Source organism: Lethenteron reissneri, chromosome 12, assembly GCF_015708825.2.
Source record: "Lethenteron reissneri isolate LAM-NWPU_2019-01 chromosome 12, ASM1570882v1, whole genome shotgun sequence".
NCBI lineage: Eukaryota > Metazoa > Chordata > Hyperoartia > Petromyzontiformes > Petromyzontidae > Lethenteron > Lethenteron reissneri.
Window position 1 is genome coordinate 8,901,083 of NC_083790.1, and position 13,427 is coordinate 8,914,509.

A 13,427-nucleotide genomic window follows, 5' to 3' on the forward strand; every position below is an offset into this window, starting at 1 on the left:
TATTTGTGTGTTCATTTATTAGCTTTATTATGTTTTCTACAGCAAGACCTCAAGTATATTACAACAGAAACATCTCACAATTTTGTTCTTTTATTACAGAAATGTACAGGAGGGGGCAGGAGTTTATACACACAACGGGACAAGGTGGAGGGGACTGCATAGGGGAGGGGGGAGGGAGGAGGGGTAAAAAAGGAGGAAGAAATTAAAGTTAAAATAAAGCACTTGTGCCAAGTGATGAAATGGAGGCTGGGAAGGTGCTGGGCCAGAAGGGATTGGTGTGCACACAGGTAAGGAGAAAATAAAATAAAAAAACCAAACCAAAACAAAATAAAACCGAGCGGCAAAAAGCAGAACAGACGTATAAAACGGAGCACCAGGTTTCCCCTCCGCTGTGTCACATAGCATACTTCTGCGTCCATTCCCTGGCAAGTTTATTGTACCTGTGAACGAGACGAGAACAGGTCACGGGTACACGAGAATCGCATATAAAATCTGGTAAAACATTTGTTTCTATAACCAGTTACAACCCGGTATTTGCATCAAAGCACTGCAATGAGGCTATAAAAAAAATAGACACCCAGTGTCTCAGTGCAGACTCGTGAGCAACTTTGGAGATGTACATTCTTAATCTTAACACGAGCCCATGATAAAAAAAATCTGCACTCGTTCCGCGATGACTCGCATTACAGCACTGCCATGCTACAGTCTTCACAGGAATGTGATTTCGTATGGCCAATGAAGAACCATTACAGATTCAGTTCTAAGTAATTGAGCCATTCAACTGATTGGTCTCAAAGTTGGTGAATAGCAGATATACACACCACCTTCAAATTTACATTTGGGGCAGTACAGAATTATATGGTTCATGGTTTGGTGTTCGTAGCCAGTTTACTTTTTCACTTGTACATTATGCAAACAGAAGATCATGCATACTCAAGACAAAGAAGCTTTGCAAAACAATCCTTTTGGTGAACATTTTCTTCCTTTTTAGCATGCGGTTATTGTGCTTTTTGTAGATCTGAGGGTAAGAGGCAAGGGAAGAGGCCACCATGCAGCAGCAGGAAGCTCTTAAAAGCAGGTCACTCACTTCTCTCGGTCCGTCTTGTAGATGCGCGCTATCTCTGGCACAAGAGGATCATCGGGGTTGGGGTCGCACAGCAGCGAGCAGATGGACAGCAGCACTACACAGGGCACACAACGCACGAGAGAAATGTTCAACTTCCAGCATAGTGTACGTGACACGCGAGGCAGCGGATGCGTGCGAGTGAACGGCACGCAGTTGCGATGCCAACCGGTACCCGAATGCAAAGCACAGCAGGCGCTACTATGCGTCAAACGCATCCCCAGCTGCCTGGACACCAGAACTACCAGAAATCCACAAGAGCAGCAGAGCCAATGTTAAGACAGAAGCGTGGGCTGCATCAACCTAACGTATGCCATGCAAATGCTTCGGCATCCAATTGAGGACTTGCCAGTTCACAGCAGGCGTCAAGTCATACAAATAAGTGAATCTAATGAAAGCAATATTTCTTAACGGTGAACTAACCGTTCAGGTATTACATTTCTTAGCCAGCTGAAATTACAATGATTCGAAAAGCAATGCCACATACAATACGAGATGACAAATATATACAGATAGGAACAGTTCCACACTGCCCACCAGGGATTATTTGCCTGTCGTGCATAGCCACGCCCTCGATTTGTATTTCATAGAGCGCTTCGGGCGGGCTCAGCACCACGTGATGCGCCGCCCCAAGCAGCTTGCGCCGCGTGACACGGATCGCACGAATGCGCTGTGCCAACCAAGTTCCTACCTGCCCACTCCGAAGGAACGTGTTTTGCCAAGTAACATTTTTTTATAAATGGCACATTTACAAATTAATGGGTCATGACCTCCAGGGGGCTAGCAAAGGCAAAGTTGTTGCGAGGGTTTCCTTTCCTTGTGTTTCAGTCTACGTGTGTTTCTTTCATGCCTGCATGCCTCATGTTTCTCTTGTGTGCGTCTCCGCTGCATCTATCCTCTCCTATCATACTGCATCCTTTGCACATCTTGTTCTTCCATGCAAGTGCACATGTACGTTTGGCCAAAAACACCTTAAAATAAAAATTGCAATGCAGCTCTTTTCTGAAAGAGTCGTATGACTCAGTGTGGCTTCCCGGATAAGTAAAGTATTTGTATTATTTTGTGTGTGCACTGCACATGCATATTTACATACAAGTGCAATTATGGAGGAACGTGTGCTCGTGTATGTGCATGTTTGTATGCATCTTTGTTTATACACAAACGTATGGAGATGTGCGTATGCAAGTGTTCATACATTGGCATTTCCATGTCTGAGCATATTTTCACATCTAAGTAGGCAGATTCCTTTAGCTGTGATGAAAAAAACCCAGCCAAACATGTACATCAATGCTCCTTTAGCAAGGGAAACTTGCGTATGTTTAACTGTGTATATGGCCGTGCGCTTGTATGAGAGTTTTATGTGCATGCACGTGTTAATATTGGGGCGATTATGAAAATATTTTACTTATGACAAGCGGCTGCTAACTTCGAAAGGTTGTGAAATGCTAGTGTGTAGTCTAGTGGAACAGCAGGAGTTGCACTACCAACTATCTTGGCTCTACCGTTAACCAAAAAGGGATTCTAAATAAAATTGTTGGATGTAAGACGCGATTACTCAACTTGGCAAAATGCAAACACTTCCTTAAATGCCAGTGGTTCCCAGACTGTGGTCTGCAAGGGTGTGGGTAAGCTGTCCACGGAACTGCTGCTGATACTATGATTTGTCTTTCTTACAAAACACCGTACTTTACTACTGCCCATTGTAGTAGTAGGTTTTTACCTTTTCAACTGGTACAAAAACTGACACCTTTATACAAGGCATCATGTTTGCAATAACCACAACACAAGCAGTCAAAATGCAAACAAAAATAAACTCTGATAATATGCACTGTCCGAGACAGCTTTCCTTAGAGCCTAGTCTCCATTGGTGTTGGACCATATGACGCCAAAAGGTGTACAACTCAAAAACAGCGCAATATCAAAGTATTGAGAGCTCGGGGTAAGCATTTACACTATGAGACCTCCCATTGCACAACCATTTCAGAATAGTGAGATCTGTAACAAACAGTTTGAGCTTGAACCCTCAGTTCATATTGCCTTTGGAGCACACAACAAAAGGGGCAAGAGGAGACCGCACTGGCAAGAAATACGTTATTTAAAACCAGTGGGGATGAAGTGACCTGTGCATAGCCCACGTGGTTATGACGACGCGACAAACCACTTACTTACCTTTGGATATGGTGAGGGCTGGAGACCACTGCGAGCGCAATATGTCCAAGCAGATGCTACCATTGCTGTTGATGTTCGGATGGTAGATGCGCGTTGTGAACGCGACCTGCAACATACGACGGTCACCATAAACACTGCCATCATGAGGGTGCCACGGTGGCGAGATGTTAACTACCTCGCCTGGAATATAGGAGGTCGTGGGTTCGAGCCCAACCCCAACACCTGTATATTTGGATTTTGCGTATGGTCGCGTGGATTTTTCTCCGGTTTTTCCCCTCGACATTTAGAATCATGTGTTTAAGAGTATTTGGTACCTATACATTTTCACATGGTAATCCACTTTGTTGAGCGATCATTGTGACCGGGTCTTTCGGTAAAGCCACGTAGAATAAAAATTGGTTTAAAACAAGGGGAACACTTACTCTGCTCATTCTCCTGGAGCCATGTGTCTGACAGCGTGTGCCTAGGTGACTACTACTCAAGTCACACCTGCTGTCGTCTTCCAGCACTATAATCTTGGACTTTGTCCATTCCTACGAGTAAAGTTTTACAGTTCACAATGTGAATAGTGAAAAGCAGCTTTTAACAAAATGTTTGCCCACAAAAGTGGTTCATTTCCCAAAAAAATATTGGATTAAAATTGTCCTTGCAATGATGGGAAACTGTGCGCAAACGTTAAAACGGTTTAGCGAGGGGTTGGTATGACCATGTGCTTCGCGAGATAAAGAACTTTAAGCAACAAAAGGAAACAGGCGCGGTTATATTTATGAAACCCATGTTTTCATAAAAAAATTCCGAAACTAAAACACTTTTAAATCATCCCTCAAAATATCCATTTAGAAAACAATGCTGCAAAACAACAAAACCTATTTGGAGAATCATATTCAGTTTGTCTATTCATTCATTTACATTTTCGCTTCACACATTACAAAAAAATAGGAATCCTATTAGGACTAAAAATGTTACGTTAAGTTCATTGAAGTAGGCGAGAAGTCGAGACGAGTTGTTATTTGCAAGACTGACCCCTGGGTCAAAAGTCTGCCAGTAGGGTCAAATGATTTCTGCGTATAATTCCAATTGCGGAATTTACGGGTCATCTTTCAAACGCGGCAAATTCAGGCCTCGACACTGGCACCCAATGGCTGAGTGTTGCAAATGACCGTCAACTCTTTAACGTCTATTGTTAAGCAATCGGCACATGTTAGAACCCAGTTATAATCAGGGCGACCACCGATTCGAACAATATTCCTCTAGAACAAGTGGCGAATGCACTCTCCCGTTTGGCCTTGTCACCACACTCTATAAACTTTCTTCAACAATTTTACACCAGCTATTGAAAGCACGTTTGTTTCCTAAAACAAACATCACAATGGAGGTTCGAGAAAAGCTTGTTACGGTGTTTACGCAGAATATTCTGCCCGTGTTTCCAAGCTTTTGTCTACCTGCTAAAATGATGCCATTAGCACAGTGCACTCCAGTGCAGCAGTGTTAACGCATGGAGAGACCTGACTGAAAAGGGCCTCAAGAGACCACTCTGCCTGGCTCGGTCTCAATAGTCACCGTTTCCATTGTGGGAACCTGGCCTGTCAAGAACAAGAGACGTGAGAAACTCAGAGGGCAGACTTGCCATAAATATTGTATTGTCAAGAGTCTGGAAATAAACAAGGCTCAGGTTGGTGTAAACATAGCATTTTGTATCAACTTTTAATAGAGAGAGACTTGAATTACTGCATTGTTTGCATGCCATAGCTAAACAGACATATCAGTGAACTTTCAATTTTCAGGCACTCCATGGAAATAGGAAATAAAGCAAACCTAGTACGAGAGGAATGAATTGTCACAATTCAGTTTACCTGTACAGTAATTAAATCCCAAAAAAATATATGAAGAATATATAAACATTCTTCATCATAGCATAGCCAAACATTCTCTGTAAATAAAACCATATTTTGCTGAATGTAATCTAATATTTTGTGCTCTACATTTACTATGCCTGTAAGGAAGGTATGCAACACAAATGTGAAAACAGCTTTTATATAATTAATAGTAATGACTAATAACAAGCAGAGGGGCTTTGCCTACCTTTCTATTGGCTTTCCTGTGGCTTTTTTTTATTTACCCAAAACAAAAGTACAATTTTGAAAGACTGTCCTATCTGCAGATTAAAAACAAAGAGTATTTTTTACTCTGCAATACAGGAATCCAAAAGAGGCTTGGTTTTCAGATGTTCTTAAGCTGAAAACTCTACTATGTTTGTGTCAAATCTCATCTTTCACTTTTTATACCATTAGAATTTACACCACTCGGTCATGAATTTCCATATTGGACAGGAACACATCCTAAAAAGGTGCCTCTAAAAAATCATTACAGTTGAGGCTCGCCACTTCAGAGATTATAAATACTTTCTCGAGCTTACTAGAACCTTGAGGAGTCACCAATATTTTCACGGGAAATACTATCGAGCTCAACAGGCATCTTCTTAAGTGCCTTAAAAGCAGGTTCCCTTCAGTCTTGCTAGCCTAATGTAAAAGCTCCCTAAAAATATAAAGTGCTTACATTCTCACAAAATCTCTGTTTCCCCGTGGGATTCCACAGTCATTCAAAAGAAATGCTGTGCACAGCCTAGGAAACAAACACCGACCTTTGGAGGCTTGAAAGGATAGTCTGTTGGGAAGTGAATGGTAAGGAAGAACACGCCCCCCTGGTATGGGCTGTCATTCTACATGAAAACAAACATGAACGGAGTCATTACATTTGCACACACACAGACCGAAACACCTTCCATACTGTATTACAGACGCTGTGACAGGATTACATTAGTGAAATTGCACTGTACTCCTTCATGTTTAGGCCTGTTCAGCTTCGTGGAGCACAAACTCACCGACAGCTATCTCAATTTGGTGTACTTTATGAAACGGTAAAGAAAATTAGAATGATGGTTAGGTACTTGTTAAATTTACGCGTGTTTTACATCAAATATCACAAGTCAATGTTTTACCTTTTTAGGGTGTTTCCTTTGGCACCATTTGAACGTACTACTTAAGATGTGTACGTGTTTTCCTTCCCATTTAAAACTTAAGGCACGATTCACACCAATAAACCAGTCGGCTCCGCAGGTGCAACAGTGAGTGTTCTCTTTACGATTATTTTCTTCCACGAGCTCTACCAAACACGGGACACTCCGCGGGCAGAATTGCCCATCTGCAAACATGTGACGCTAAGCCTTTAACAGTGTCGTGCATTACATTAAATATTGACTTACTGGTCCCATAATGGTGGCCTGCCAATGAAACACTGCAAAGAGAAACGAGTCATAACATTATAACAGCTAGAATACAAAATATACGTGAAAACATAGAAACCTAACAAAGGGATCGGACGTATCCAAATGGGCTTTACAAAACATTTTTAACACCATCGTTGAAGGTGTATATACATCATGCTTATAAAGTGTTATGTAATACTTTAATGCAGTGTGGCAACAGGTATTTATAAAGCACACCATTCAAGTGCAAAAATACTCCCATCTTGGCCGTCTACTCAAACATAAATCCGCCTCAAACTATAAAAAGCAATGCTTAAAAGGTCAGTAATAAATATAGTTATATACCATAATCATGCACGCAAGTGCGCAGTTTGTAAAAACTGTACCCGGCTGCCAACATTGCTCACGAGAGAAAAAAAACTATTGAAAAACACAAACGCAGTCTTCTTTAAAAAAAAAACACTCGACGTGGTTGTATCCAGAAGTGGAGACAGATTACCCAAGCTCAGCCACGTCAAGGGCGTACTCGGCAAAGCCAACGTTACGCCGATGGCCACATCACACCACGCGGGCCTACTTTATGTATAACAACTGCCTGTGTTTTTCTGCAAACGTGGACAAAACCACCACAACGTTCGACTCTTATTGCCGTTTTACCCCAGAGATAAGACACGCACTTCCCAGGATGAGACTGACAGTTTTACTTGTATATCTTTTTATATATGAAATGAGGTGTCTTTAAAAAAAGAGCTCATTTGCCACGGTGTGGGGAAAAAACGACCTTTGTTTAAAAACACATTAAAGCACGTCAACAGCAACGTTAGAAAAATGTATAAAAGTAAATCAGTACAAACAACAAAGCACGTTTCATGCGCGTCCGCGATTATTACCAAATATGCAGCATTCGTCATTTTAAGAAACGCATTTTCAAAGCAATTTTGCTTCAACGGTGGGATAAATTCTCCATCCCTTTCATGTGTGCCCTACAGTGTCAAGTTCAGAAGCCTAGCCAAGATTTGCAGGATACAGGATCAAGGATGCATATACATATCACAAGCGTTCACGGTGAGAGTGTACAGCACTGTACTTGGTGTTACCAAACGCAGTAAAACACTTTGCCCGAGTAGCCGACTTGTTTGGGCCCATTTGCTTATTATAACGCTCCGTCTATAGCTTTACAGCTATATTGATGAAGGGGGGGGTGGGCGAGGTGGCGCAGTGGGGGTGGGGCATGTGCCTTGATGTCTACCACTCGAGGCTTTAGCCCTGGTCAAGTACTTTGCACCAAGTACAGAAAGCCAATACAGCACTGCCATAAAAGTAATCAGTTTCTTGCGAGACCAAGACAAATGGAAATTAAAGTCTCACGTACACAAATCTCTTGACATAAATAAGATGGCATCATTCATGAATGAATGAAAGATGCATTACAGAAGAATGGCCTAGAGGATTCCTTGGCAGAGTGTCACAGCAGAGCCCAGGTAAGCATTCACACAATCAGGATTCGTGCGCGTCAGCTTGCGGAGGGACACGCCATGATATACAACTTTGGTTACCAATCATAAAGGTAGTGATCATTGGTGGTCCAGGGTTTGATGGATTTTTTTCTGTCGAGTAAGGTTCAAGATCTTTATTTAGAAATATGCAATTACGTAGATTATTTTGCTGCTGTGGCAGTTCCACATAAGCCACCCTCGTTTGGCCATCATGTGGCCAAGTCGTTTTGAAAAACAATAAGTTTGTGGCTCAGTGGGCTTCACCTGGTAAGATGCAAAAAAAGAGTTTAGTTTTACTTTTATAGATTTTAAAAGCGATTTGTTTTTACCTTTCATCTACTTTGCACTCCTATCGTATTTTGTATTGTTTGTGGTTGTAACTTTGACCTGGCCCGACTGGACATCTGTTCAAAAAGAGATTTAAAGCTCATCGGATTCCTCCAGTATAAATAAAGATTTCGATTGTGCTTCTCATATAAAAGACGTTTCAATGACTCACAGTCGTCGCCAACGGGTCCTGCAGAGCACTGTGCCGGAGGATCCCTCCCCAAGTCGTTCAACTCCTGCGGACAGAAAAGAAGGAGCCAACGTTGTCACAAGGAGTATTTCTTCCTTAAAGAAGACGGCGTGCGTCAGGAGCGATTGATTTAAAATAATGTTAGTCTTTAAAACGAAACCTGTGTAACGGGAATGCAGTTCTGCGCGCATTGTTGCGGCAAGGAGGTACAGTGTGGAGGCCTTCGGTTAAAAATGTGGATGGGCTGGTGTAAGAATGGAGCATGTTTGATCGCTGCTTGCACGGACATTCAGTGGCCTGACATTCAGATACTTAACACAGATGTTTTCTAAAAATGGCAAATACAATTTCACTTGTAAGTGGAGACTCGCTGTAAATTTCACACAACAAATACGTTGGGTATGCACAGCGAAGCTTGGGTAAAGCTCCCAAATGCGCAAAACCGTCGTAATTGTTGGTGCAAATGCCCACTGCCACATGCTCGCTCAAATGTGTTGAATTTCAGTAGAGCCAATGAACATTGGAACCTTATAGCGGTACCATAGTACCCCGGCTCTCACATAATGTCCGGTTATTTTTTGTCTGTTGATGGTCGGCGATGCGGCAATCGACTCATCTCGACTCGAGCTGTACACGATGCACCACTACGGTGCGTACGAGCGTTCAGGGTTTCAGCACAATCGTCCTCGCTGCGTTTCGACATTGCGGAGTGGCACCACCGATTTCGGATTGATTGGTACCCCAGTCGCGGAGTTCAGTAACACCCCTGGAAAAAATAGTGTCCCAGAAATTAAATATTTAATTGCCTCGGCCATTTTGTATTATTTGGTACCCCGGGGTACAGCAATAAGGATCATTTCATCACCAACAGTTACATTATTTCCTGAACACATTTGAATTGTGTACGCCACACCATACTTATTGTGGCAGTTTGACACTTCATGCTTGGAGCTGCTCAGCAGAAACAATTGTCCGCAGCATAAATTCCACAAAACTGAATTAAGGCATCTTTGTTTGTAAACTGAACACTCAAGCCATTGACCGACACCGCATGTTACAGATGGTAATGCAGTTCACTTCAATGTCAAATTCACAAGGCTGCCCCATGGCAGTTTTGTCCAGCTGTACCGCAGTGCCGTAAATTTTTTAAATTGTACGTTCACTCGCTGGCTGGATACAAGCAGAGATGGCAGCTAGACCTGACACAGCATCCAATAAAAAGGTATTGAGTTTTTTTTTTATCTTGCAGGCACAATGACGTCAACAACCTTCATCTTTAGTCAGCATAAAAGCACAATTGTTTTCGCATGATAGTCAGTTTTTTTTCCAACAGGTACTCATGTTCCAATTATAGAATAAAAAATGAAAACACACGATGTAACGAGACTGACGTGAGCCTCTATATAGCTACAACGTGTCACCCTTGCTCGGCATAACGTGCCAAATTCACACCTCTCAGAAGCGTCATGCGCATCCTGACGATGCATAACCCTTCAACTGCCAGGCCACATACAATTGTGCGTCACACACTCAACCAGCCATAGAAGCCTCCACCCCCCCCCCCCACCATGAGTAATGTGTGGTGTGCCTCACGGCCATTTCCTGTGGAAGAACGGCCGAGGCACGAAGGGCAAGGCACAACCAAAACACTTAGTTCGTTATGAAACTCGAGGCAAGCCGCCCAGACGGAAGCGTCGGAGGGCCCTGGCTGAAACGTTTTTTTTGTTGTTTACGCCACAAAGCGATGTCACTTCCTTTTCGGGCCTTCCAAACTGCAACGTCATTCCGTACCGCGGCGTTTTAAGGACACGGACGACGGTCCAACCCCCCCCCGGGTGGCCACGGCGACTTCGACCAAAACTATCATTGGGGGGGGGGGGGGGGGGGTCACGCAAAAGGGGCCGTGGCCATTTTCGCTCACAAGGATGGCCATCCGCAACGACTACTGCAACATAGCACAACGCGCTGCGTGCGTGCAAGATTTTCCACCGTTCTGGAACACTGTAACCGTGTCAAGGATGAGAACCCAGCATTGTTGAGTGCATGGTTTTACACAGCATCGAGTGTACGAAGGCCTGTTCAATGTACAATTTGCCTGTGCAGACAGCACCGTTTGAGACTCGAACAAAACGTTTACCTTATACCGAATGTTGACTTATACAAAAGGGTCAACTTATGGATATTCTAAAGGGTACAAATAGATTGGAAATGTATTTAGGACACCAAATGGTACTATTAACCAATGCACGCGCTTTCAGTATGTGGCAAGTTCACGATGGAATTACATGAGTCACGAGAAAAACATGAGTCAACCATCGCCACGAACACCCCTCACCACGACTACTATAATCAACATCATCGCCATGACTTCAATAACGTGAACCAATATCACCACCATCAAAACCATGATATTCACAACCATCAACACCACCCATCACTACAAGTACAGTACAATCAACATAAACTGCATAAGCATAACCACCACCGTCACAATGATCCCATCACCACACCCATCGTTTCCACCACCATAACAACACTACAAATTACCAATACCACTGTACAACTACCACTTAATCAATGTCACCATTAGGCCACCATATCCTCAATCTTTTACCATCGTTACCACAACAACAATCCCTAGGACAATCACCATAACTTCTACAACGACCACCATCACCAAAATAATTATTACACCCACAACCATCACGTTATTACTATTTCTGTAACCATTACTAAATACCATCAGCTTAGGAAAAAACCTAAGAATATGAATATCGCAAATACCATCAGCACAACGGCCAATACCACTATAAAGACAATCACCACGAAACTGTCATTACCACCATCATCATCATCAATCTCCACCACCGTCATCATCCACCATCTTCACCACCATCAGCATAAAATCGGCACTCGCATAACCAGTGACATCACCACCATCATCACCACCACCAACCAAGGGCTTAATTCATCCCTGTAGTAATGCGGCATTAGCCATATGGGAACCATTCCAATTGTAACCACGTTCCTTTACGACAACAGCCGGCATTATTACTACCACCATCGTGCACAATGATGCACTGTGCAGCACACACACACAGTCGCACACACACACACACATGTATAACTCGTTCGACACGAACACATCTAAATAAGGGCCAGGCCGTATCGATGATGACTTATCAGGACTATTTTAGGTTTGCCGGAGAGCCAAATTAAATCACCGTTCGTGCCTTGACGCCGGCTGAATGTTAATGTACCGAGTTTGGCTGACCGAGTGAGATAATTAACCAAGGAGTCGAAGAATACGCCAACGCCTTCATAATTTCTTAAATAATATAAAAAAACGATACGTGAATTAATAACCGAAGGGAACGCAAACCTTTACAATGTATACGCGACTGAGCGAATGCGTCCATTGGTGAACGGACGAACGAAATTCTAAATTAAAGAGATATAACCACTCAGGTGTAATTATATAATGTAACCTGCGAATTAACGAGTTCGCTACACGCACTAAAGAGTTAAAAAAAAGTCTCAACGTGTGAGTCAGCACACGACTGGGGGTCAACGACCCGAGCGAACGAATGCGGATTGAACGAATCCAACAAACGAATGAGTCGTGGGATAAGCGAGAGAACGAGTAAGGAGGGGTGTTGTCAAGAGAACAAGCCAATAACTTGACCCAGAGAACGACCGAACAACGAAGACGTCGTCGAATTAGCGAACGAATCAGGAAGATCGATGAAGGACTCATGAACGAACGGAGACGCAGAATCGATCCCCGCTCGCGATAATGGAGGCGTCATCAATGCGGAACCCGTGCGTGTACAGAGGTGTAAAATCTCTCGTGACAGGGAGAAGATGTTGAGAGATGGAGATGAAAGGGTAAGAAGAGACGAGGATGGAGACGAGGAGAAGCAAAGAAGGGAGCGAATTGGGGGCACAGTGGAAGAAGCCGTCGTTCAGGAACGTCACAGGATTACTACTACCCCAGCGCAACATGGATCCCGGTATTTCATTCCGCTCGTCATTATTTAGCAATCCCCCTCGCCTCACTCGGTTCCTATTGTTGTCCCCCCCCCCCCCAAATCCGCGTTTTTTATTAATCCTTCAACATGCTTCCTCGTACCTACCACGTCGTTCTAGGATCTTATCGTCGTTCTCTCAAATTCCTTCCCTCAATTAACCCCCCACGGTTCCTCTTTCACTACCGTACTCGTGTTCCTTATCATTAAACTTCGTTCTTACACGACTCGCAGCAATCGCCCGAGTAACATTACCACACACACACACACAACTTCCTGCTCTTCATTCCAAGCTCATCATTATCTTAATTCATACCCCATTTCGGCTTGTTCCTCATACCCACGTCTCTTTGTGCCAAGTCACCATTCACCTCGTCCCCCTCACTCCCCATTCGTCGCCACAATCTCCTCCTTTCCTCATTCATTCTCTTCGCTCCTCTTCATTCCCCCCCTCTCCTCCTCCACTCATTCCTCTTCATTCCCCTCCCCTCTCCACTCACTCATCTCCCCTCACCCCAACAACCACACAGTAGAGGCCTACACTAGTCGAGGCGGCCGTGTCACCCAAGTCGCCTCTTATTAAGCTCTTAAATTACCTTGTGAATTCTCTTCAAAGCCATTATTTTTTTCTCTCGCCTCCACCCCCCGCGGTTCTTCTTTCTCGCTCACGCCAACAGAACTCGCGAGACGACGACGTTTCCCCCTCGCTAAACACCGTCGCGTTCGGAAGGGAAATTATTCTCGCTGCGTTCGCGCGGCGTCACCGAGAGAAGAAGAAGAAGAAAAAAACCTCTTGAGCTTGAATTTGGCCCGGACGCTTCACCGCCGC

At 43.7% G+C, this 13,427-nt stretch overlaps 1 protein-coding gene across 1 annotated transcript; it reads right to left on the bottom strand.

Annotated features, from left to right (window-relative positions):
* On the bottom strand, positions 1–13,427 carry LOC133341867 (ubiquitin-conjugating enzyme E2 D2). The gene is made up of 7 exons (XM_061550663.1): positions 13,195–13,427; positions 8,553–8,616; positions 6,555–6,586; positions 5,934–6,011; positions 3,293–3,398; positions 1,088–1,181; positions 1–440 (listed from the first exon to the last, which is right to left on the bottom strand). The coding sequence occupies exons 1-7, from the start codon at positions 13,216–13,218 to the stop codon at positions 395–397; spliced, it is 444 nt and encodes a 147-aa protein (XP_061406647.1). The 5' UTR covers positions 13,219–13,427; the 3' UTR covers positions 1–394.